Below are 27,930 nucleotides of genomic sequence, written 5' to 3' on the forward strand. Positions count from 1 at the left end.
GGGCACAAACGGGGGCATGCTCATATTCGGCCATGCTGACGACATCAGGGAACTCCATATACGGGCGTGTCAGCGTGCACATATATGGGCAACGCGTTGCACCGAGCGCTCAGTCTTTCGTTCCACCGCGGTCAAGACAGCCAGAAGGTCGAATCAGCTCGACAGCTCCACGCAAAGGATACCCCAAAGGACAGTTTAGTAGAGAAGAAATCCCTTGTCTTTAGTTATGAGTCATGTGGTCGTGGATAATTCACACGGTGTAGAGCAGCAGCGCGCTGTCCTAGACCGTACCTCCGCTGTGGACGGACAGGGTGGAGGAGGAGGAGGAGGCACTGGCAGGCACTACATTCCGCCTCACTTGAGGAACAACGACGCCTCCAGAAATGACGGCGGCGGACGCGGCAACGGATCCGCGAACGGGAACCACGACGGCCGCGGCACTGACGCCGCCGGAGGGCGTGGCGGACCACCACCCCTTCGCAACGATAACAGGGGGTACGGCGGAGGAGGTTTCGGCGGCAAAGAAGGAGGCGGTGGCGGCGCATGGGGAGGAGCTCCCAGGGATGCCGACCGTAGCGGCGGCTTTGCGGGACGCAGCGATAGGGGCCAGTCTGCCGTCTTCGGCGACCGAGGGGCGGGTAACAGAGGAAGTTTCCAGCGCGTGGGGGGCTTCGGTGGCGGTGGTGGCGGTGGAGGAGGAAGCCGGCGCTGGCAGGAGGAATCCAGAGACGACGAGGATTGGTCCAAACCCACTCCGGCCAACAAGCGTGTGGAAAACGAGCTGTTCTCCGGGAGCAACACGGGCATCAACTTTGAGAAATACGACGACATTCCCGTGAATGCCACCGGAAACGACTGCCCGCCGCACATAGAGAGCTTCAACGACTTGGACATGGGTGAGATCGTCATGGGCAACATCAATCTGACAAAGTACACTCTGCCCACTCCAGTCCAGAAGCACGCCATCCCCATCATCAAGCAGAAGAGGGACCTGATGGCGTGTGCCCAGACTGGCTCCGGTAAGACCGCCGCATTCCTGCTGCCAGTGCTGAGTCTGATGTACACGGACGGGCCCGGAGCTGCCCTGCAGGCCACAAAGAACACCGGTCATGAGCACGGAAAGTACGGACGCCGCAAGCAATACCCCCTGGCCCTGGTCCTGGCTCCCACCAGAGAGCTGGCCATGCAGATCTACGATGAGGCGAGGAAGTTTGCCTACCGCTCCAAGGTGCGTCCCTGCGTGCTGTACGGCGGCACCGATGTTGGCCAACAGATCAGAGAGCTGGAGAGGGGCTGCCACCTCCTGGTGGCCACACCCGGGCGTCTGCTGGACATGATGGAGAGAGGCAGGATCGGTCTGGATTACTGCAACTACCTCGTGCTGGACGAGGCCGACCGCATGCTGGACATGGGCTTCGAGCCCCAGATCAGACGTATCGTGGAGCAGGACACGATGCCACGCAAGGGCACTCGCCAGACCATGATGTTCAGCGCCACCTTCCCCAAAGAGATCCAGAGCTTGGCGCGCGACTTCCTCGAGGACTACATTTTCCTGGCTGTGGGCCGCGTCGGCTCCACCTCTGAGAACATCACCCAGAAGGTGGAGTACGTGAGGGACAATGACAAGAGGTCCTACCTTTTGGACCTTCTGAACGCCACGGGGAAAGACTCCCTGACGCTGGTGTTCGTGGAGACCAAGAAGGGCGCCGACTCCCTGGAGGACTTCCTCTACAAAGCGGGCTACAACTGCACCAGCATCCACGGAGACCGCTCCCAGAGGGACAGAGAGGCGGCGCTCGCCGAGTTCCGCTCCGGACGCTGCCCCATCCTGGTGGCCACGGCCGTGGCCGCCAGAGGCCTGGACATCTCCAACGTGAAGCACGTCATCAACTTCGACCTGCCCAACGACATCGAGGAGTACGTCCACCGCATCGGCCGCACGGGCCGCGTGGGCAACCTGGGCCAGGCCACGTCGCTCTTCAACGAGAAGAACAGCAACATCACCAAAGACCTGCTGGACATCCTGGTGGAGGCCAAGCAGGATGTTCCCCAGTTCCTGGAGACCATGGCCTACGAGCACCAGCATAAGTGCAGCAGCAGCGCCCGCGGGCGCTCCAAGAGGTCCTCCGGCGGTGGTTTCGGGGCCAGGGACTACCGCCAGACGTCTGGAGGTGGTGGCGGTAGTGGGCGTGGCGGGCGTAGCACCAGTGGACATGGAGGAAGCCGTGGCTTTGGTGGTGGTGGCAACTACGGCAGTCATGATGGCTACGGTGGTGGAAACTACAGCCACTCTGGAAGTACGGACTGGTGGGGCAACGGCAACTAGTCGCCATCGCTATGCCAACCCCATGGAAACCACATAACGCCGGCGTGGATCGCTCTCTCCATTCCAGACAGTCATATCTTAAAATTAAAAATTAAAAAGATAACAATCCTTGTTTTACCATACCCAACAAGCCAAATGGCGTCGCTACGATGACGTCCTCCGGCTTCGGCGACGTTCAAGATGTTTAGGCCAGATCACAGCCCATATGGGGATGATCTTTACGTAATTTTCAGGACCTCTTCGCCAGTTGAAATAATATAGCTTATTCTGGGCCAGATCTGACTAGTCTTGGTTTGACTTGAACTGGCCCCAATCGAGACGTCACTAATTCGTCCAGGTCCTGACCGTCCGTGCTTGCTGGTATATGTTACATTGATCATAAAAGAATACAAAAAATACAAAAGTAACATTTTTTTTTCAGAGAGAAAAGAATGACGCATTTAGGCGGATGCGTTGTACCTACACATGAATGCACCAATCATAAAGTAAAATACAAAAAAATGCGATATACCAAAAAGTATAAAAGTAATAAAAGAAATATATAGATGACACATTTTTTAACACTCCAGTTCCTTTTTTTGTTAACCCTAGAACACTAAACACGGGTGATTTTCACCCGGATGATTACATTTTTGTAATTTTCATAATTTTGCTGATGTCCGTGGTGTGTGGGTCTTTCAGTACCTTCATGATGCTCAGTGACATCATTGGAGTTAGGTTTGTTTCCCTGCCCACATCCCTTTCCTTCAGGCAGGCATGGGTACATTTCACCCATGTTTAGTGATAGTGTGATAGAGAAAAATCCCATACACGCACAACAGATTTTTTTTCCTTCATCACTGGACGAACCATTCCCACACGTCCCAGGAATGGGTGGACCAAAGGAGAAGTTCACAGCTCCATTTTTGACCCTCCTATGTCCAGCTTTGAGGGCTTGTGTAAAAACAAACATTGTCTTAACACAAACATTGAATGCCATTGACAAAGAATGGCCAGATTTCAGTGTTTGCGTAAACACAAACATTGAAGACAAAGAAAGGTGAGGAAGCAAATTGTGATTGGCCAGGAATGAGATGATGATGATAAGAGCGCCCCTCACTTCACACAGGTGTGATTCTTTTTAGAGATTTTTTTTAAATAATATGCACGTTTTTACCCAATCTTTTCCTCCCTATGATAGGCTCCCCATGCTATCTATATGTTGTTCTTGTTTCTTGTGAAAAGCCATGATGACATTAAAGAAGAGGCGGCTGTTTTGACGTGCGCGGCGTTCGCAGACGGTGTTGTGAGGCCCTAACACACACATACAGATAGTTCTGGCGAGTTTATAAAGAAGCCCAATACACAAGGAATGGCTCAAACAGACAGTCAATTGACACCCAGACCAAAATAATGGTCAAAGTTAACATATCTCCATATATGGTGTGGTCACAGTAAGCACAGCAGGAACTCAGAGCATTTGCTACCATCAGCAAGAGATCAATAGTAGCTATAGTTTAACCATAGAATGCAAGCTGTTGGTGCCTATATGCGTCTGACATGTCCTGTGGCCTCTCACTCATGAGGTGAGACAAGAGACTCAGGTTTACACTTTAGTTTAAAACAATTATTTATGCTATATTAATGTGAATTGTGGTTCCATAATACAAAATGTACATGTACAGTAAGGACTTGAGTAAATGTATACTTGGTTACTTTCCACCATCACCTTGTTACCGTATCTGATCGAGGTTAGTGGTTCTGTAGTGTGTGTGTGTGTGTGTGTGTGTGTGTGAGGACTGAGGACAGACCAACAAGGCTGTCTTTCTGCAAAGACTGCTTTCTTCCCGTTAGACCCACCGAGATGGCATAATACTGGAAACGTGTGCATTAGTGTGCCCCAGTTTGGCCTTAGTGTGTAATGTGTGTGTGGGCATGTTGTGCTCCCTGCCTGTGCGTGTGTCGTGTGTGTGTGTACGCACGCGTGTGTGTGTGCGCGTGCGTGTGTGTGTGTGTGTGTGTGTGTGTGTGTGTAGTAGTGGATGTGTCGTGACGTTGGTGAGTCATACGCTGCCGGGAAACCGTGCATGCGTCTGTCTGTACAGTACCATCTGGCATCTGAATTATTAAAAGGTGTAAAATCTGCAGTTTGAAGATTTTTTAGACACGGTCCGGCTCTTAACCCGTTCAGGACGGGAGGATTAACCCCTTTTTGGTGTTTTAAGGATGTATGTTGTACTTTTATAGCTATCAGATCTACAAGAGCTTGTATCTAAAATCCGAAATCGTGAACATGTGGCGCAAATCTTTGAATATATTCTTTCAGAGCGAACGTTTTTAACTCAAACATTTGCTTCTGGGGGGGCGGGGGGGGGGGGTCCCTGGAACTACATATTTTCAGGTAGGGGTCGGCGGCCAAATACACAATAATTCTGGGGGTCCTTGACATGAAATAGGTTGAGCACCACTGACATGAGAAACGTTTTTCAGAAAGCTGTTTCTTCAGAAGACATGTTTTAGAATGGGCCTTAGTCCTAAATGGGTTAACTACACTTTACCCCCCCCCACACACACACACACACACACACACACACACACACACACACACATACACACACATCCGACCCCCCCCCACCCCCCCATCATCATCATCATCAGGAAACAGGGACAGTGCTTACCGGAAGACCTCCTTGGTCGGCTGACCTAGAAATACCGCACATATAAGATACAGCCATGGTACTATACTGTATATAGTGAAAGTGGTTCTCAAACATTTTCATGAAGGATCCTGCAAGATTGGTGGTTATTTTTGTGTCTTAATTGTCTGTTATTTGAAAAGATTTTGTGCCAGTTAAAAATGTCCAAAATGATTCCTTTATTTACATATCGGATATATTTTCCGATAATAATGAATTGCTGTTATGGCCGATAACCGACATTACGGTTGTCGATAAGATCTCATTCTGTCTTAAAAAGTTATGATAATTTTGGCCATTCTGAAAAATACATGCAGGGTCTGCACTGCAGACTTATAGGCAAGCCAGATTGAACTTTAATACCTTGTATTTAATATTGTGAGCTTGTAGATCTGTTCAAGCTGTTAATTTGGGCTTGTTTATCTCTAAAGACAATCAGACCGATTAATTAATAATCGGGAAGATGCAGGTTAATGAACAGAATTGTGTTTGCCGATTCATCTCCCATCACAAAATACTGTAAATAACTCATTTGGGGATCCCCTCTCACCCCCGCAAGAACCACTGCTGTAGCGTATAGAAGTGTGCCTGCGTAGGCTTATATCATCGCCAAATGGGAATGCATGCTGTTCAGAACAGCGCTAACTACAGTACTAATATAGTGTATAAGAATGCATGCTGTTCAGAACAGCGCTAACTACTAATATAGTGTATAAGAATGTATGGTGTTCAGAACAGCAGCTAACTACTAATATAGTGTGTAAGAATGTATGGTGTTCAGAACAGCGCTCACTAATACTATAGTGTGTAAGAATGTATGGTGTTCAGAACAGCGCTCACTAATACTATAGTGTGTAAGAATGTATGGTGTTCAGAACAGCGCTCACTAATACTATAGTGTGTAAGAATGTATGGTGTTCAGAACAGCGCTCACTAATACTATAGTGTGTAAGAATGCATGCTGTTCAGAACAGTGCTATAGCCTTCAGGAATACTATAGTGTGTAAGCGTGGCTTCCCTGCACCATGTCTAACCCATTTAGACCTGAGGACGATTCTACACATGTCTTCTAAATCCTGACAGTTTCCTGAAAAACCCATGTTTCTATGTCAGTCGTTCTCAAACATTTTCATGTCAAGGACCCCTAAACATAATTATACGTAATTGGCCGCCGACCCCCATCTGAAAATATGTTGTTCCAGGGACCCCCCCCCCCCCCGACACCAAGAGTTGAGTTAAAAACATTCGCCGTGAAAGAATATACATTCAAAGATTTGCTCCACATTTTTCACGATTTCCCCAAAAAATAGCAGATCTACACGCTCGTAGCGCGGCACCAAGTGCAGCGCCACGTGCTTGTAGATCTGCTATTTTTTCAACAGCTATAAAGCATACAGTAGGCCTATAACAAAAATGCTTAAAACACCAAAAGGGGGGGGATTGCCGTTCTGAATGGGCTAAAGAGATTCACACGGCAATGCTACGTCACCGCTATCAGAAAGAAGCACCCTGCTGCTGCCGTGACCCACTTACTGTACTCGCGTACACGTGTTACTGCTACCGTATATACACTGACGTACTGTATAGAGTTGCTGCTGTCACTCAGGCAGGCAGAGAACCTCATATCTCCACATTCTAACTTGAGTTTTTTCGTAAAATGAACGCTCTACTTCAGTGGTTTTCAACCCTTTTCATGTCAAAAGTTCCATTATTTATTCAGCATTTTGAGCCACGGGAGGGAGGGAGGGAAACGCACCATTTGATGACATTTTGAAGCCTCTCTCCGACCCAAAATGAAATAATATTATTTTGTTGTTGGATGGATACACACGATTCCATGCTGTAACGATGTGGTTGTACCATTAGGAGAGATAACGGCTAAACGTAAATCGAAATACAACATATTGTCTGTAGACTTGTTGTGAATTAAGAAATGCAGATGTTTTTTAACGATTATTTTAACTGTTCCGCTTGGTTTCATTTTCTACGAGTTAAAGATCTAAAAGGGGTCCATTTGGTTACACCCAGCAGATCCATGAGCTCGAAGTGTGGTGTGGTGCGGTGCGATGTGACGCGTTCTGAGCTTGTCAATCCGCCGGTTGCAATTTTTTCACTGGAAAGTATAACCGTTTTGGACATAATATGAGGTTTCCCCGCGACAAAGACAATATACAGTACAGCGAGTGACCTAGAAACATGCATATGCCTCAACTATATGCCCATATCTGATTCAAGATATTGCTCTCATAACCCATTCTGAACGGGAACCCATTTCGGTGTTATAGCATCATGTTATGCTTTGGCTATTGAAAAACAGCAGATCTACAAGCTCGTAGCGCGCCACCGAGTGGCGCGCTACGAGCTTGTAGGTCTGCTATTTTTGAAAAATCGAAGAACGACTGACATTTTTAGAATCTGATCTCAGGTCAGAATGGGTTCATCAGACCAGTGTGTGTCCAGTGGAAAACCTCGTATGAATCTGATCTCAGGTCAGAATGGGATAAGCTACAGTATAGGCTTCACACATTGACCTACATCTGACCTGAACACACATAATACACGCACAGTTGTGGCAGTTGTGTGTGTAAACGTTGACGTGCGTCGACCATTTATCTGCGTTATGTCATGACGGGGGAGGCGTGTTATGTGGCGGTGCGGCAGCAGCAGAGATATAATGTACAGTATACGTGGTTTCTTCATCATGTGTCAATCATATCACATCATCGTTATGCATCAGTGTTGCTTTTGTCGACTACCCTTTTTCACTGAGGAAAACTGAATGGAAACTAAATGAAAACTAAGCTATATATGATGACTAAAACTAAGACTAAATATAGGCTATTGACAATTTCGTCAACAAATACAAAAACTAGACTAAAATGTTAGGAAGGGACAAGTGGACAAGAGATCCAGTATGAGTTATTTTACACTTGGTTGCATGCTGAAAATAGCTGATCTACAAGCTCACAACGCGTCGCAGCGCGAGTTTAAAATCAGCCATTACGACGGCATCAAGGCCCGCACAAATACATTTTAGTCGACTAAATCAACTGTAGAATTAGTCGACTAAAATTACATTTAGTCCCGATTTAGACTAAAACTAGACTAACACTAAAACATTCCGGGTGACTAAAATAAAATGAACTAAACTAAATGAAAACTATTCAAAAGACTATGACTAAAACTAAAATCAAAATGTGACGCCAAAAACAACACATCATGCAGTAAGGATTCATTTGTCAGGAAATATTCAAACCTGTGGTCGTCTAAATGGGGTCCTTGAGGGGGTTCCAAAAGGACCCTTACAGGTCTGCAACTCTGATTAATGGACCCGGAGCAAATGGACCCTTACTTACGGGTAAGGGTCCATTTTGGTTCCATTGATATACTCTCAGAGTTGGATCTTTGAAATTTAAAAACGAGAACCAAGCCATCATACACAGCATCAGTTAGCTGTGCCATAATTACGAGCTTATCTCGTGAATAGCTATTGTATCCAACGGTGCCAATCACGAGATTATGAGATTTGATTAACACAATAATTCCCGGGATTCCTTCAAAAGAGGAGCAATGGGGTGCTGAGAAGTCAGAGTTGAAGCGTTTAGTATATCCATCCACGGAGAGCGCCCTGGATTAGCAGATACAGCTAACAGCTAAGTGAAAGGGACACTAATATGAATGAGTAAGACTCAGATTGTGGTGAAACTGTGCATGCATATCCCACTAGGCTGAGGAAGAAATGCCACTTGACAGTTTTCAAATCAGCGTCATGGTGGCGCTACAACAGGCCAGTTTGTGACACACACACACACACACACACACACACACACACACACACACACACACACAATACATGTTTATATTTCTCCTAAACATTTTGCCAAACACCACACACACCCCTGCCCAGAAGGGCACTTTTTTCTAGTTTATGCTATATTAATGTGAATTGTGGTTCCCTAAGATACCACACTATCACATCCGGGGATGGAAGTGACCTGTCTTGTGTATAATGCTTATACTGTATATCGCGGATGTCTGCAGGAGTTCCGGGATATATACATATATAGGGAATGGTGTTCATTAACATGTTGTGCTAATGGCCCCATTGTCACTTCCATCCAATGCAGCTCACGGATGCAGCGAGGACTGCCGCGCTAGGGTGCCGCCCCCCAAGCCCAAGAGGAACCCCAACACCCAGCTCAGCGTCTCCTTCGACGAGTCCTACATCAAGACGCACCACGGCTGCTCCTCCTCCTCCAGCAGACCCGGAGGCGGAGCCCTGCACCACCCCTGCTGCACCTCGCCCTGCGGCGAGCGCCGCGTCTCGCCGTCGACCAGCGACGACACGGCGAGCCCCGACTGCGAGGACGAGCCCGTCTACATCGAGATGGGCGGCATCGACGCGGGCGGCGGCGGCGGCTCCTCCGCCTCCTCCCGGCCGAGTTACGAGGAGGGGGGCTACGGCGGCGGCGGGGAGTCCGTGTACGAGGAGATGAAGTACCCGGCGCTGGACGACATGGAGTACCGCAGCGACCCGGTGGGCTGCCGCTCGGCGTGCCCCACCCCGGCGCCCTACGACCCCGCCGGCGAGACGCCGCTGGGCAGCCGCTGCTCCACGCCCCGGAGCATCCCGCTCTGCGACATCCCGGCGCCGTTCCCCAACCTGCTCACGCACCGGCCGCCGCTGCTGGTGTTCCCGCCGGCGCCGGCGCAGTGCTCGCCCAACTCGGACGAGTCCCCGCTCACGCCGCTGGACGTGGCCAACAAGCTGCCGGCGCTGGAGAGCGGCGGCGAGCCCTCGCTGTACGGCAAGTCCCCGACCTCCTCCTCCTCCTCCTCCGCCTGCACCGAGCCGTCGCAGCAGCCGCCGTCGTCCTCCTCCTCCTCCTCCTCGGCCTCCCGCCTCCGCCGAGAGCTCACGGCCACGCCGACCCTCACGGCGTCGGGGCGGTCCTCGGCGCCTCCCCTGCCCTGCACCCTCTACAAGTCCTCCTCCTCCTCCTCCTCCTCCTCCTATCAGCGCAGCCACTCGGCGTGTCCGTCCCCGGTGAGCATGGGCCGCTGCCTGACGCCGCTCAGCCTCATGCGGACGTCGGCGGCCTTCGACGCTCCGCCCGGCGGCGGCATGCCGCGGAGCGCGTCGGCCACGCCTCACGGGAAAGGCTCGCCGCCTGCGCAGGACGGCGGCGGCGGCGTGGGGGGAGGGAGGCTCCACGGCTCCATGCAGAACGTGTCCACGGGGCGCTCGCGGACGCCCACCAGCCCTCTGGACGAGCTCACTAACCTGTTCACCGCCGGCCGCCACATGCTGAAGAAGAACACCAGTGGCAGGAAGTCCAAGGAGCCCGGAGAGAGTGAGTTACCCCCCCCCATCCCATCCCATCCCATCCCCCCCCTACTTCACATTCAATAGATCAGGGCTCGCCCTATAGGGGGCTCCCCAAATTAGGGTGATGTCAGCTAATTTGGTCCGCTTTTTGGTAATTAGCCTGGGAAACTATAAGAAAAAGCGATGCATGACACTGAACTGGGTTTATATGATCAACATTGGCTCTTTTTTTATACGTTTGGGTTAAATTTATATAATAAAAAAGAATAGTTTAGGCCCTACAGCTTTTGAAACATAAGCTGTCACATCTTTTTATTTTATTTTGCGTTTTCATGTAAAATGAGCCACCTGATCAGCTAAGATGAGCCACATTGCTTTTTAGCCTATTAGCTCCTTGCTCTTTAAGGTTGAACAGCCAATGGATGCACATGATTCTTGCCACAGTTGTACTTGACATAAACCAGTTGCTTTGATTGGTCTATGGTTGTTATGGTGGGAGATGCAATGCATCACATCTGATGAGGTGCAATCAGCTAAAATGACTCGAGCCACTCTATCATCTACAATGCAAAGGCAAAACAGTCATTTCCGATAAAATATTTTATTCATTTTTTAATAATACAATGAATAGCATGCATCATACAGTGTAGAATTACATGATTAAATGATAAAACAATGAACAACTTTAAGTCAATTGAACTCTGGAGTGGAATGTACCGTATGTGCATGCAAAAACAGCCCCAATCACATAGATGCAACGTATTTCCAATCACACAGGTGCAAGCGTGCAGAAATTACAATACCTATTATATTCATATTTAGAAAATGTTTCAGATGTCAAACATTTCTGAGACGATAGAATGGTGATGGATGAGGATGGTCATGGAAGGGGAACCTTCTGAATGCTTCATGGGCAAAATAAAATGAAAAATGTCAAAATGACCTCTCAGACATGCTAGTGTTAACCCATTCTGACCGGGCACCCATTTTGGTGTTAGCATCATGTTATGCTTTAGCTATTGAAAAATAGCAGATCTACAAGCTCAAAATCGAAGAGCGACTGACATTTTTAGAATCTGATCTCAGGTCAGAATGGGTTAATCAGACCAGTGTGTGTCCAGTGGAAACCTCGTATGAATCTGATCTCAGGTCAGAATGGGTTAAAGGAAAGGGTGGCCAGTTGTGTACACAGACCATACATGCAGTATTATGCTCCTTGTGAGCGCGATAGCACCATGCAGGTTCTGAATCCCAACTGTCTCTCATGTCTATCAGTGTTGATTTCGTCGACTAAAACCAAGACGAAAAATGTTCGTCGACTATATCTTTTTTCACTGACGAAAACTAAATGGAAACTAAATGGAAACTAAGCTATGATGACTAAAACTATGACTAAATATACTGACAATTTCGTCAACAGATAGAAAGTAGACTAAAATGTTAGGAAGGGACTAGTGGACAAGAGATCCAGTATAAGTAATTTTACAATTAGTTGCATGCTGAAAATAGCCGGCATCAAGGTCCGCCAAAATACATTTTGTTCGATTAAATCAACTGTCTGTAGATTCAGTCGACTAAAATCTTATCATATTTAGTCGACTAAAACTAGACTAACTCTAAAACATTCCAGGTGACTAAAATGTGACTAAAACTAAATGAAAACTATATTCAAGAGACTATGACTAAAACTAAAATCAAAATGTGCTGCCAAAAACAACACTGATGTCTATCCTGTCTCTTTAGGCCCCGTATACACAGCAAATCGGGCAGAGCAGCTCGCAATTCATTTTCAATGGGAGTCACTGTGTTTCACAGAGCAGCTCTGCGCGGCACTAGCTTGTAGATCTGCTATTTTTGAAAAATGAAAATGTTGGAATATATATTCTTTCATAGCAAACTTTTTTACAGGGGGGTCCCTGGAAGTGGAACGACATATTTTCAGATGCGGGTCGGAGGCCAATTACATATAATATTTGGGGTCCTTGACATGAAATATTGAGCACCACTGACATACAAACATAGGTATTTCAGAAAACTGCGTGTCCTGCATGAATCACGCAGTATTTACCTGGCGACGTTTGTAGTGTCTCTGCAGACTTCCCTGTAGTTTGCCCTATACTGTATAGGCCTTGCCAGAGCCATCTAATAGAAGAGTTACGACACTGAGGGGGCAGAAACCGCGCTCGAGCGCTGTTCATGCAGCCCTGAACTGAGCCAAGCTGGAGTTGGAAATACATTGTTTTCAATGAGGGCGGCGCAAACAAGAGCTATTTGAAGCATGTGTGCAACATGACAACTGACCACTAAGGTCTCTGTAATGTTTATGTTGTACTATTACTACAAAACAATCTAAACTAAAGGGATTTAAGATCATTAAAGCTGGGCTGTTGCCCTGAGTCCAATGCATTTCTGCCTATACTTCCCGGTCCAGGACTTGTCCCAGTTGGTTGTCCCCTGCATGCTCAATAGAAGTCTATGTACAGTAGGAGAGCCACCATTGAACTGAAGCCCCATGAAGTGAACGCAGTTTGCGTAACTCTGGCCAAACCGACTCTGATCAGGTCATTATGAATTAATCTGAAGGATTAGAGGCTATAAAGCATTAGGCCGCCAGACAGCATTGCTTTAAAATACGTAAACATCGTGTTTAAAGATGCCTCCACACAAAACCCTGTCAAAACAAATTCAAATATGTAACCTGCAGACAACCCTGAATAACTTATGAATTTAAGAATAATAAATAAAAACAAATTTATTTTTGTCTTTCCCCCCCCACTGTGATATGGGGGAGCATGGTGCAAATACTGTTAACCATCAGTCATGCATTAATGCTTCAATTCTCATGCATAATGCAAGCATTATTTTCCTTCCGATGAAAAAGCTCTGGTGAGGCGATGTATTTTGAAGGTTTAATGCCCCGATGTAAAGGAATAAGACATGAAGCCCTGCCTGGCAGTCATGCCAGATAACTGAATTACTTTTAGAGATGTCTGTATCGGTATCCGAAATGTATCGGATCGGCCCTTATTTGGTCATATCGGGTCATATCGGTATCGGCGAATGTGCCAGTCTAACCACCGATCCGACACAGGGGTAAGGGGTTGACACTATGGCAGGTAAATACAATTTACCTGGTAAATACAATTTACCTGCCATAGGGCATGTGGAGTTTGCTTTCGAGTTGCCCAAACTGCAAGTGCACATTTGAGTGAGGAGACTGCTATAAACACAACTCAAGATATATAACTAGACAGCTATAAACACTATTCCCGGTCGGTGGACTTCAAAATAAGATAGAAGATTCAAAATATGTATGAAAGCAGGTCAAACATACTATAGTTTTTTCCTTTGGTCACAAAATGGGCTATATTTCCCACCATATTACATTTAGACTTAGAGACTTGCATTTAGCAATATTACAGTGTACCCAAAAGACTCCCTGATGTTGAAATATAACAATTATTAAACAAAAAGTAGGTAAGTAAGTATGGCATAGAATGATCCCCCACCCCTGGGAAATTACCCTGCAGAAAGTTACAAGTTACTGTTCACATGTAAAAAATATCATTAATATCTTTCATTTCACTGATAGTAATTTATGTTAGATGTTTCTTGAGAATCTCACAGTCTGACCTAGTTCTGGGAGTGGGCGTGTCTGACTGAGCCTCCTGCCTGGCAGGTGGACACCACCTGGAGACAATCATACTACAATCAAGCCAGCCCTATTTAAGCCCCAGTTTGACTGGAGCTCAGATTTGTTTCTCCACTCAGACAGAGCAGTGAGCAAGCCAGTCAGCAAGCAAGCAAGCAAGCAAGCAAGCAAGCAAGCAAGCAAGCATTAGCAAGCAAGCATTAGCAAGCAAGCATGGAACCAGATCAGAGACCAGTAATCAATAGGCAGGAGTCCACTGACTGTGTTGTACACAGTTCTTTGGATTCTCCAATGGCCCCATTAGTATAACCGAGGGACTTAAATTCATGGGCTACGTTATTACAAGCCGCCCAGATCCGTGAATTTCAGCCCCTCGTGGATATTGCACATAACTTGCCTCCAAATGAAATCCCCAAAATACAATATCATGCTATTAAGTGCAGGAAAATTTTCACAATGAAAAGAGATTTAGACACCATTGTGCAGCGACAATCCAGCGAAAATGCAACATCATCCAATGATGAAGTTAAAATACGACGATCAATTAGACAACCAGGGTCAAGCTCAACTGTTTATGAGAAAGTATGTATTGTATGTGGAAAAAGTACAGAAATATATCAAAGGCACAAAAACACGGGAACCTTTAATAAAATGTGTCACAGAGGAAGCGGACTGTGCATTACGCAAGGCTGCTGTTTCTAAAATGGACAGTAGAGTCATTGCTGTCTTAAGCCGTAATGCGATAGGTGCCGAGGTGCACTTTCACAGAACATGTTATCGATTGTACACCAAAACAGATCAGACCAAGTCTTCCCAAACTTCTGATGCAGGACAAAGTAACGAGTACTCAGAAATAGAAGCAATGGCATTCAATAAGGTCTGTGAGTACATACGATCTGATATAATTCAAAATCCCCATGCGGTTTTTCTAACAGAACTGAGAAATATGTTGATAATAACCCATATGAACATGTCAAAAAATGTTACCGTTACTCAATCAACAAAGAAAAACTTTTGTTCCAAACTTAACAATACAATACATAGTCTTTGGAATGAAACTTCATTTCGTTTTAGTCACATTTTAGTCGCCTGGAATGTTTTAGTGTTATAGTCTAGTTTTAGTCGACTAAATATCATAAGATTTTAGTCGATTGAATCTACGGTTGATGTAGTCGACTGAAATGTGTTTTGGCGGGCCTTGATGCCGTCGTAATTACACTTGCTGAAAAATTTACATTATGGCCAGTGATTTACACTATGGCCCATGGCCATGGAAGAGCAACATACGTTGCTACCTTGAAATATAGCCTATTTATATTTGATACAGAGGCAGGGTTGTTTTGTGTCCAGTAGCTCCAACACAGCCTCACTCGTGCAAATCTAATAACTTCTTTGACTAGACAATTAAACACAATAAGCACAAGGAATTAAAGGGTATATTTGGTTACCAACTCTGCATGTCATTATAACTGGGGACCACCTGGAACCCCCTCAAGGACCACTGGTTGAGAACCACTGGTGTAGCCTATGAGGTTAATGGTGTTTACCTCATTTACTGAGACAGTGGAGGCAGAATCAGCTAGCATGACCCACTTTACCAATTGGTTAATCACTAGACTACTCTCTCTCTCTCTCTCTCTCTCTCTCTCTCTCTCTCTCTGCCCCACCACACACACACACACACACACACACACACACACACACACACACACACACACACACACACACACACACAGTAAACCAGTGTGTTCATTTAACTCTACTGATAGTAGAAAATGGATCAAATGGGTCCATTTACACTTAGAGTAAAATGAACACTGAGCATATTATTTGTTCCTGCGTGCACTCACACACACTCAAGTGGCATGTGTGACACATGGCCACGTCAAGGGACCTCTGTAAATGGTAGCCTACATGGCAGGCCACATACGGGTCAGGCATTAAAATCCATCATGCACATGAATTTGTTATTGGTGCACGGCACAATCTATATCTTTATTGGACCTTGAACGAAAGGTCACAGATGAGACGCGCTTCTCTGCTTATGTTGGCTTCCTGTTGATGAAATCTCCAGAGTCCAGGAGCATGTGTCTGTACAGTATGGCCTATTGGTCTGATTTATATGTTGTTGTTGCGCGTCAGTGTCTCATGCCTTGTAGTAGCCGTGTTGTGTGAGCTTGTAGATTCTCACTGTGCGACACCATTGGCATTGTACAATATGCACATTACTTATTTGGTGACAATAGGAGAGAAAATGGTATGGTAGAAAATGTAACACAATCATGCTGATTACCAACCATGCGCACTCACATGAGCCTTTTTCACTAGAGCACACAATATAAATGTGAAAACCAATCGGTGACAATATCTGTCAACAGCTGTTGCCCACCAATTCATTTGGCAGAGTCTCCCATATTCTCCTCTATCTACCAGAGTTGGTAGAGAGTGACACCCAGTGGTTAGTTGTTGGTAATGCAGTGACTCAAAGCTGCAGAACTGCACTTGCTCATTGTGAGTTTATTTTGTAGGAATAGTATCTAATTGTATACGTAGCGTTTACTTTTGGTAATATTAATATATTTTATATATATATATTGTACTGGACTATTGCCACTACTGTTGGAGCAGCCATAAACTACACAGGTTCATCCCGATGTTCTGGAGCATCTTTATAATGTTAGTGTTAGTAAAAAGCAGGTAAAAGAGTAACGTTTGAGGCAGACTAACATCAGTCACTCTGCCGTTCACTATAGTAGAAGAGGTCGAGTCCGCCTACAGGAAATACGTAAGCTGTGACCATGAGACCCTTTCCTGGATTCGTTTATAGTGGCCCTCTCCATTGTCAAAGTTGCTCACTCCTGATATAAGAAACAAAAGCTGGTATAAAATGTGATGACATCATCTGTCCCCTTTTCCCCCCTGTCCTTTCAGCCGAATCCAAGAGCAAGTCCCACGGCGAGTCCAAGCGCGAGGGCAAGGAGCGCCACGGCAAGGAGTCAAAGCACGAGTCCAAGGAGCGCCACGGCAAGGAGTCAAAGCACGAGTCCAAGGAGCGCCACGGCAAGGAGTCGAAGCGAGAGGCCAAGGAGCGCCACGGCAAGGAGTCGTCGTCGTCGTCGTCCTCCCACCACCGGCGGGACGGAAAAGACCGCGGCTGCAGCTCCGTGGAACCACTGCCCGCCCGCCGGGACAGCAGGGACCGCGGCTGCAGCTCCGTGGAACCACTGCCCGCCCGCCGGGACAGCAGGGACCGCGGCTGCAGCTCCGTGGAACCCGTCCTCGTGCGACGGGACTCTAAAGACAGAGGCTGCAACAGCTCCGTGGAGCCCATCCCTCTGATGAGGAGAGACTCCAAGGAGAGAGGAGGAGGAGGAGGGGGTGGCAGCGGTGCAGGGGACCCGGTGCCTCAGAGGAGGAACAGCAAAGACAGGAGCGGGGGAGGAGGCGGAGGAGGAGGAGGTGCAGCACACGGCGCAGAGTCTTTGGCGAGGCCGGACAGCAAAGACAGAGAGAGGCTGGAGCTGGCCCCCGCCGAGCTCTTGGCGAGGCAGGACGGCGGCAAGGAGAGGACGAGGAACGGACCGGACGGCGGCCGGCACGAGAGCAGCAGGGAGAGGCTGCCGGATGCGCCGCCGCCCGATCTCATACCCCGACAGGAGAGCAAAGAGCGCAGCAGGAGCGGCGGCTGCCCCGACTCAAAGCACGAGGGCAGAGCGCCTCCTCCGGAGCTCCTGCCCCGGCAGGACAGCAAGGAGAGAGCCAGGGGCGGAGGGGAGTACAGGCACGACGGCAAAGAGCACGCGCCCGAGCTGCTGCCGCCGCCGCCGCGACAGGACAGCAAGGAGCGAGCGTGCAATGGCATGATGGAGCACAGGCACGACGGCAGAATAGACCAACCGCCCGAGATCCTTCCCCGGCTGCAGGACAGCAGCAGCTCCAGGAGTGGCCTGGAGTGCCGGAGGAACAGCAAGGATCGATACCCCGAGACGGGCCGAGGAGATCGGAGCTGTTGTTACAACAACAACAACGGCACGGCGGTGGTGGACCCCCCTCCTCCTCCGCCTCCCCTGCTGCCCAGACAGGACAGCAAGGACATGCAGGGCAGAACGGGCCTGGAGGTCAGACGGGACAGCAAGGACAGGAGTCTGAATGGCTCGGAGCAGCAGCAGCAGCGCTGTGAGCCGAAGGACGCCAAGAGCCCCGACGGCTCTCTGGAGTACCGGCGCACTGCCAAGGAGAGAGGCTACGGTTCAGCGGAGGCCACGCCCTGCAGGCGAGAGAACCGGGACAGAGCAAACCACATGAGCGCGGACCAATCGAAAGCACAGGAGAGGAACGGCGGAAGCACATCGGGACAGCAGTCGTCCACGCCTACTCGCCATGGGAGACCTGCCGGCAGCCCGCCCATGGCGCTGGGATCTGGAAATGGTATGGAATCAATAATAATAATATTCTGTATTGTCCCGAAGGATATTCGTCTTCACAGTCCCCCACATCAAAAACGACACGGAACACATAACACCAAGACAATACAAAAACACAAGGTCTCCACAATTCAAACATAGAAGAAACATTTAGTTCAAATGCAAGTCGTTTATGCATTTTATGTATTATAATATTGGCATTTATTGAAGTCTAATGTGTGACTTTGTTATATTTCTCTGAAGAACTGAAACTGGCATCCAGGTATGGACGTTCGCCTTCCCTGCCCGGCACTCCCTCTCCAATGGGCACTCCACAGAGGAAAGCAGCAGAAGCACACCAGAGTCAGGTAGGCAGATACTGTATCTTCATCTTTCACAAATCACATTTGTGGCATCCTGCATGGAAAGGCATTTAGGCATTAGGCAGTTATTCCACCTTATTAGCTTACTGTAACCAACTAAAACCCAGTCTAGACCTGAGTTGGCTCTGTATTTGGACAGCTTTTTCCCTTTTAGCCAAACTCTTCTTCGATCTACAATCTCACAACGCATCGAGTTTAAGGGCCACTTCACCCCTTTTTCAGCCAGAGCTTATTTAAATTATGTTTAGGACACACGAAACACAGACATAAAAACACCCCGTCGCACGTCAGCTAACTTGCCGATAACTTGCTTCTTACAGTACATGCGCTGGACAGCAGTGGAAATAGGAAGGTGCTGGAGCAATTTGTGTTATTCTAAAAAGAGTTGTAATAAACATGGTTATTTTTATGACATGGAATTAATGTTATTTCTTCATTCAGAGCATGCCAACACATTACACAGCAGAAGAGAGAAGTGAAGGAGCAATGGACAGTTTATTTCAATAAACATGCTTCAGTCAGACAACTCACAAATAGATTTAACCAATATTTATTGTAGAATGACAATAGTGTGCATCTGATATTTGACATCGGCTCTGCTGCATTTTCTCCCTGCACGATTAAGCACCGTCATAAAACATTAAGAGCAGGGAGATAGATATACAATAAAACACCCATGGGGAACATAAATAACAGAGCCCACGGGTGGTGCTGGGGTGGTGGTGGGAGCAAACATCACATAACAATCCAGGAACCATATGCAGAAGAAGACAGGAAGAGCATGCAGTCTAGTGAGCTTAAGTAGCCCGCCCAATTGGTCAGCTGACTGCCCATCAGCGAATGACGTGTTGGACTTACACACCCACATAGTAATGCAGCATGTTAACCCCTTGAGTATAGTATGCGCCTTGAACACGGCATGAGCCCCCTCGAGTATATCTTACTGAACTGACTCCGCAAGCTATACGTATCATTTATGACATGGCGTTGTAGACACTACGTGGAAGTATAGGTTCTGCCGTCGTAGGAACGGCTGCGGTGGCAAGCAGGTTTATCTATCGAGCACTGATCCATTTCCGGTTGCCGGAGCGGACTTCCGTAGCCGTCGTTGCTTAAAGTCCCTAATAATGTCCCTTTTTAACTTGTGGCAACAAGTGGCTAATCCTCTCCAACCCTCTCTCTCTCTCTCTCTCTCTCCGCATTAGATGCCCCAGATGCCGTGGATGTGTGGAGACAACACCATGCTGGAGCAGATCGAGAGGAAGCGCACCCTCTGCAAGGAGATCCGCTCCAGGCAACATCCGCACCTGCAGAGGTCCCTGGAGAGGCCCCCGCGCTCCGCCGCCGAGAGGAACCACGAACCACGAAGTCAGTGCAAGATGCAGGAGAGCGGCGCGGCGCCCATTCACCCGGGTTGGGGCAAGGGCTCCAAAAAGCTCCGTCCTCCACCGTACCCCACGCAGACCACCGTGTTCTGGGACACGGCCATCTGAGAAGGATCCATGCATCATCCCCCCCCTGCCCTCACCCTCCCCCACTCCAGTGTTGATTTCGTCGACTAAAACTAAGACGAAAAATGGTCGTCGACTACCTTTTTCCACTGACGAAAACGACATGGAAACGGATATAACGAATATACTGACAATGTCGTCAACAAATAAAAACGAGACTAAAATGTTAGGAAGGGACTAGTGGACAAGAGATCCAGTATAAGTCATTTTACAATTAGTTAGCTACAAGCTACAAGCTCTGCGTTGTGAGCTTGTAGATCGGCTATTTTCAGAGAGTGAAAAAACCAGTCATTACGATGGCATCAAGTCCCACAAAAATACATTTTGTTCGACTAAATCAACTGTAGATTTAGTCGACTAAAACGTATAATATTTAGTCGACTAAAATTAGACTAACACTAAAACATTCCAGGTGACTAAAATGTGACTAAAACTAAATGAAAACTATTCAAGAGACTATGACTAAAACAAAAATCAAAATTTGCTGCCAAAAACAACACTGTCCCCCCCACTCCCTTCTCCTGTGAGGCTGTGCTGGATCTGCTGATGGATCCCTGTGCACAGGGCAGCCGGCAGGACTCGCTGATGTCAAAAAAGGACAATGGTGGTTATGTAGCAATATTTCTGCTTGTTCAGGTTGTCATGTTCTTTTTCTTATCATCACCTGGTGATATTTGATATTTTTCTATTTCCCTGTGATTGGATCCTTGTAATATACTTAGTAACGATCAATAGATATTTTCTAAATCAAATGGGGATTGAAAAGCAGTTCAAATTATGTATAGTTGATGTAGATGCAATCCAATGTTTGTTTTCTTTTTTGTTATGTTTCGTTTTGGTCATTTACATTTGAAAAGCATAATCTATCAATACGTGTACTGTAGTAGCATAATGTTCTTATGCGTGACTCAATGATTTGCGTTTGTGCTGAAAAAAGCATCAACATGAATGGACTCGATTCTGACTGTCAACATAATAATACTCTATATTGTGCACTGTTTGTATTGTAAATTGAGGAGTTGAGTTCAACGTATTTTAGATTTCCAAGGACCTTCCGTGGGTGCTCTGGGGTGTTCTAGAATGTTCTAGAATGTACAACAGGTGATCCTAGAACGGATACAGAAACGTTGTACGCTATACAGTTTGTAATGTTACAGTAACAAGCTGGGTAGTCCTAGGGGTGTAACGATACATTTTACCAGCGATACAATACGTACCACGATACATGGTTGACGATACGATACGTGGACGATATTCGTTCATTATGGTGATCCGATACGATTCAATCATTTGAAATCGATACAGTAACTATTTAAAATACATTGGCAAGTAATTAATCCCCTCTTTTTCTTTTATCGTCTAAAAATTGCTAAATACCACGCACAAAAAATTAGTATTGATACAATCGATTATTTGCATAGCAAAACGAGTCGATACCGATTATTTGCATTGCAAAACGATACGATACGATACATAATCAATGTTGCTGTTTTCATTTCGATATACTTCGATTTGTGAAGTTACTATATCGTTACACCCCTGTAACGAACCCCTGTCGAAGCCTCCTTTTGAACAGGTGGACTCTTTTTTTCTATGGAAACACGTTGGCTGGCATATTGTAGAGGAGTGAAATGAAAGTGTGAAATGTTTTTACTGTATTCTATAAGATAGAACACGAGGGTGGGGTTATTATGGTAGTACATTAGGGGACAAAACATAAACAGATTAATTCCCCCAAACCAGCCAAAGCCTATTAAAGTCAGATATGGGTGTGGTCGCACTTTGGAAGGTTGGTTATCTGAAATGGGGTTGGTGGCACTAGCTGGCAAATACCAGCATCCTTACTTTGCCATGCACATTGAGAGCACCTGCAGGCACCCTGGCACAGGAACACAAATGGTGCGATACTTGATCGATGCCCACAACCAGCCAGTACAATCAACACCTGAGCTTTTCTTTTGAATATTTCTTAATTCTAATGCAGACTATAGTAGCCATATGCACTTGCTTGAGATAATAACTGTCAAGATTATGCTTATATATTTTTTAAAATGTTAAAGAGTTAGTGGAGCTGTGCCATGTATGTTTTCAGTTTTAACTTATTTGCCCGGGAGGTAAAGGCCTCAGGTTGATTGGCTATTATGTGACACGCAGTCGTCTATGATTGGCTGTCTGTGACAATGTTTTCCCCTTAACTTGATTGGCTCCTTATTGGCAGCCATATGTTAGAGATCAAATGATAACTATAAGGACCTATGGCATGGCCACAGCTCTACCCAGTAAAGGACAGGGGTTGCACAACGGCCTAAACATCACTGAGGCTTTGTAAAATAAAAAATAAATACAAAACAAATACAAATCCCTTCACCACCCACCACCACCATCCTCCAGGCTGGTTACATACATGTCTCTCTCCCCCATCCCCCTCTACCTCAACCTCCAACTCACATCATGCATATAGTGGTTCTCTTTTGCACGCAAAAATGCAATGTCTGCATTGCCAAAATAGTATGGAACTGACACGTGGGCTCTGTAGCCTAATTTTATACTCTGTAGTACGAAGGTGTCGCTTGCCAAAAATAAATAAAAAATAATATTTTCAAGCTGACTGTAGATTGGTTGTACTTGTTGGCAAGACACACATCATGCGGGTATAAATTAAGCTTGAGTGCAGTAACCCCTTTCTGGTTAGAAATAACGAGAATCCAGTTCCCGCGGAGGTTCCTCTGTTTTTACGGTATTTGTACTGTACATGTGCGAGGAGAGAGTGAGTGTGTGTGTGTGTGTGCGCGCGTGTGTGTGTGTGCGCGTGGGTGCGTGCACGCGCGCGTGCATGCGTGCGTGCGTGCACGTGTGCCAAGCTACACTGTATGCAGGTCGGTTATACAAAAAAATACAACAAAAAAAAAAGATTGTTTTAAGACATTCACTTTGTCTGTCCCATCCATGTTGTTGGTGGGTGCAGGTTGGAAATGTAACGATGATGATGACGACGATGATGATTATGATGATGATGGTGATGTACAATCTTTGTGTGTAATAATGTGCACTGTGAAAAGGTAGGGAGCACCGCACTGTCAGTCCTCTGTCTTTATTGCACTGAGTGTCCTCTTTTTTTTCTTTTCTTTTTTTTGGGGGCGTAAATAATATATAAAGAAAAGAAGAAGGAAAAAAAAACATGTTTGAGGGAGAAGCCGTTTTAATAAAAGACGTACTGTATGCTGATTGTCACTTCATGGGTTCTGTTGAGAGAAATAAATAAATATGAACTTGAAATCTGTGGTGGTATACATGATGGTCTCATTTGCAAAAGATTTGAACGCTAAACATACATTCAAGGCGCAATGACGCGTCGCGCTCGGTCGGTTGCCTCTGTTGCAGAAGGTTGCAGGTACAGATGCTGCAGACAGGTTGCAGGTACAGATGCTGCAGACAGGTTGCAGGTACAGATGCTGCAGACAGGTTGCAGGTACAGATGTTGCAGACAGGTTGCAGGTACAGATGCTGCAGACAGGTTGCAGGTACAGCTGTTGCAGACAGGTTGCAGGTACAGATGCTGCAGAAAGGTTGCAGGTACAGATGCTGCAGACAGGTTGCAGGTACAGATGCTGCAGACAGGTTGCAGGTACAGATGCTGCAGACAGGTTGCAGGTACAGATGCTGCAGACAGGTTGCAGGTACAGATGCTGCAGACAGGTTGCAGGTACAGATGCTGCAGACCGGTTGCAGGTACAGATGCTGCAGACAGGTTGCAGGTACAGATGTTGCAGACAGGTTGCAGGTACAGATGATTAGAGTGGCAGCCTGCAGGTGCGAAAATCCCGCAAGAGGGCACTTAGTAAAATTAGCAGATCTACAAGCTCACAACGCGTCGTGCTGCAACGCGTTGAAAGCTTGTAGATCAGCTATTTTCGGGGCGCAACCCTGCACTCTTTCGCTATAGAGATGTACGGCATGGATTTCGAAAACGAATTTGTTCAACGTAAAATACTGTGTTCAAGTTCAGGAGATCTGCATGCTGTCTTACTGGCAGCCTCTGGTGGACACTCCCCATTCCCTGCATCCACAATCACACATGTGTTTTCCATTAACACCACTCAACTCACTAGCCAATCACAGTCTAGGTGTGCCACATATAACCAGCAACTCACCCCACACTCCTCCTCACTCAGTCTCCAGCCTTCATACATGTAGGCAACATGCAGCACCTGCAGACCTCACTGAGTCTATACCCACTACTCCAGCCATGCGTACTTCACCAAAGTAAGCCTTTATGTTCTGTATTGACTTAATGTATTCTATGTTGATCACCTTGCCTACTATGATTACGACACACAGGTTGGGAAACGGAAACACTGCTCTAGGGCAATACATGACAAAAAGGGAGTCCACACACAAGGCAACCTTTTTATATTATATATTTATTATTCTAAATTAAAATAAACTGGTATGAGATGTGACAATGTCAGTAATCAGTCATGTATGCAGTGTATGGATGTATGGAGTGTGCTGTGTGTGAGTGTTGTAAAAGGTGTGCAACTGCTTGAAAGGAAGCTTGAATAAAATAGCTGGCTTGAGAGCATGGAAGGAGAGGCCCTTATATACTCTCCCAGACCACACCCCACTCAGGTGTACACAGTTGGCCTGACGGCCTGCTCCACTCTGCCCTAATCACCCAGGCTGCCAGATATCCTGCTGTGCAGAGGCAGAACACAGCAGAGATCACAGCCCTGGGTACGTTTGGTCCGAAAAACAGACCCAACCAGGTTGTCTTTAGAGGCCCCAAGCTGCAGCGGGTCATACGAGCAGCAGAGAGGGTGATTGGCTGCCCTTTGCCCCCCCCTTGAGGCCCTGTTTAGGAGTAGAGCCTTGAGGAGGGCCAGGAAGATCATGGCTGACCCTGCACACCCAGGCCACAGTCTTTTTGCCCCGCTTCCCTCAGGCAGGAGGTTGCGGTCCTTAAAGACTATGAAGGCCCGACATTCGAACAGATTTTTCCCCACGGCTATCCGGCTCCTCAACACTGCTGGTGCCCCCCCCCCCCCCCCCCCCCTGACCCCCCTTTACCCTCCCTCCACCCCCACTCAGATTGGAATGGATTGACTTGTGCTCTGAACTGATCACTGAACTCTCTGCACTTTATATTTATTTACTATTCTTTGCACTGTCTTGTCCTGTTTTGCACTTGGCCTAATGTTGTAACTGCACTCTGCTGTCCCACCAAACCAAATTCCTAACATGTTTACATGTCTTCTGACTCTGATTCTGATTCAAGTATCATGGAGATGTCATCCATTTTAGTGGGGGAGCACACGCTTTTACGACCGGGCATTAGCCCGACATTGATCCCAATGTCGGACCACCGCCTGCCGGTTAGGTTTAGGTGTGCTGCCCCGTGCTCGCGGTTAGGTTTAGAATAGGAGATGAGGAAGCTGAACTACATACTGGACCCATTTTAGTGTCGTAACCCTAACTTTGGACCACCCATAAGTCCGCTCACGGGGTGATGCAGGTGTTCAAACACAATCCATTCTTTTCAGCATTGTCTTCTGCACGCGCAGACATCTGCATTATAATCATGGCATGTACGGTTCACGAGATGCCACTCAAAATGTTTCAAGTCCCCAAAATCTAGGCTGGCTTCAAAGTGGGGCATAAATTATAAAATTAGGACGTTCCCCTGACTCGTCATGACTGATTGGGTACACCTGTGGTTAGGGTATTTAAGCAGACAGAATGCCAGAATTTTCTTCCTGTTGGTGAGACAAGAGGAAGCAAGCAGACACAAAGGACAAGACATAACCCTGACAAGACAAGAAGCAGAAACAAACCAAGCACACAGAAGCAAACAGAAGCAGTAACCCTAACCCTAATCCCAGGAGTTTTTCATCAAAATGGCTGTGAGTTTTCACTGAGTTAGCCAAAAGCTAATTTACATCTGTAGTCCCCTCTTAAAATGGTAGTAAACTAAACATACAAAGACACATACAGTACAATACAGATCAAAGAAAGACAGAGTGTATGGTGTGCCAGCTCGGGGCAGCAAGTGGACCATTTAGTGACCTTTTAGTGCTTTTTGTTAATTGTTAATTAGAGTGACATGATTCCCCTCAAGGCTTTTTTTTTTACTGGGGGAGGGGAATCGTTTGAAAATGTGGGTTAGGGTTGTGCGACACATATTGGTTGAGAAAATCATTGGTTTTGATAGGAAATTGGGCAACCAATGCCATTCATTTTTCACCCAATTTCTGAAAATGCTTATTGGGTGAAAAAAATCATTGGATTTCCAATAAATTTTTCGCACAATATCTGAAACTGACCCTAACTGGGGGTACAATGGGGGTGAGGGGTGGTACTTGGGGGGGGGGGGGGGGGCACTGTCTGGGGAGGCACTGGGGGGGGACACTGTGGGTGCACTGTCTGGGGAAGCACTGGGGGCCAGTTGGGGGCACTTGGGGGATCACAGTGGTGACGACCTCGCCAGTACCTTTACTAATCGCAATTAACTTTTGTTTTAGGAAAAAAGGAAGAGAACACCCGTCAAAAAAAAAGACTGCCCCATTTGCCACGGGACCGTCTTTTTAAAATCCCACCTGACGAAAGGCCACGGCCTAAAGGACGAGGAGAGAAGACTCATCCAGGACTACGTCCATGGAAGGTAAAGTCGACTCCAGGAGCATCATTGTTAAATGAAAATAAGCAGACACTTTCTACACTAACGTGGCTTACCTTGTCTTCGTTTGTTAGGAATCATCCCGGGGACAAACATGTTTGTCCAATTTGTGACCAGCAAAACGTGTCCAGATTGGACAAACACTTGGAGAACAATCATGGTATCACCGTAAGTTAATGTTTTTTTGCTTACTACTTAACAAAGATTTATATTCAGATCACTTTGGCAAGATGTTCGCCCCCTTGGCTTCTTACGGTCCCCATGACATGTTTAAGTCAAATCCTGCCAGGGAACACATATTGGGTCAATAAATAATTTAAATTGATAGGTACTTGACTGACCCTATGACCAGTGATTGATAAGGCTGTACTTTTCTTAACAGGGACAAAACAGGACGGTCCTCTTCACTGGGGCAAAGAGGGTTATTTGCCTCCAGAAGCTGAGGGAGCTGAGGGCCACAGGCTACCCCATGAAGACGTGGCTGGACCAGCCCAGAGATGCTGGTAGGTTCAATGACCATTACAATTATAATAATACTTGTGTGTTGTGTTTGTAGTGGTATTGGTTGCCCAATTTCCTATCAAATAACCCTAACCCTAACCCTAAAACCCAATAAAATGCCCTAAACCCTAACATAGGTTAATAATGTGTGTTTCAGAAGATTCTGCTGGTCCAGCCCGGCCTCCACCACCACAGGCTCCCCCCATTCCTGCCACACCCCCACCACCACATGTCCCTGGCAGCCCACCACCACAGGCCCCCCAAATTCCTGCCACACCCCCACCACCACAGGTACCTGAACCCTGCCGCCTCTGTTTGGCCAGCGTGGCAGAGCGTGACAGGCTCAACGTGGAGAACACGCAGCTGCGGGCGGACCTCCAGAGGTATAGGGACTGGAGGGTGGCAACAACAAATAGGGACTGGAGGGTGGCAACAACGAAGGGTGTTGTTGCCACCTCCCAGAAGGTGCACAAAGGA

The 27,930-nt window shown here is 47.0% G+C and overlaps 1 protein-coding gene across 1 annotated transcript; it reads left to right on the forward strand.

Annotated features, from left to right (window-relative positions):
* Positions 1-226: 226 nt before the first annotated feature.
* LOC308325357 (ATP-dependent RNA helicase DDX3X-like) lies at positions 227-2,326 on the forward strand (the record flags this gene model as incomplete). The annotated part of the gene is made up of 1 exon (XM_080777841.1): positions 227-2,326. The coding sequence occupies one exon, from the start codon at positions 227-229 to the stop codon at positions 2,324-2,326; it is 2,100 nt and encodes a 699-aa protein (XP_080633967.1).
* Between the last annotated feature and the right edge of the window lie 25,604 nt (positions 2,327-27,930).

Source organism: Protomyctophum bolini (assembly GCF_963924005.1).
Source record: "Protomyctophum bolini genome assembly, chromosome: 12".
NCBI lineage: Eukaryota > Metazoa > Chordata > Actinopteri > Myctophiformes > Myctophidae > Protomyctophum > Protomyctophum bolini.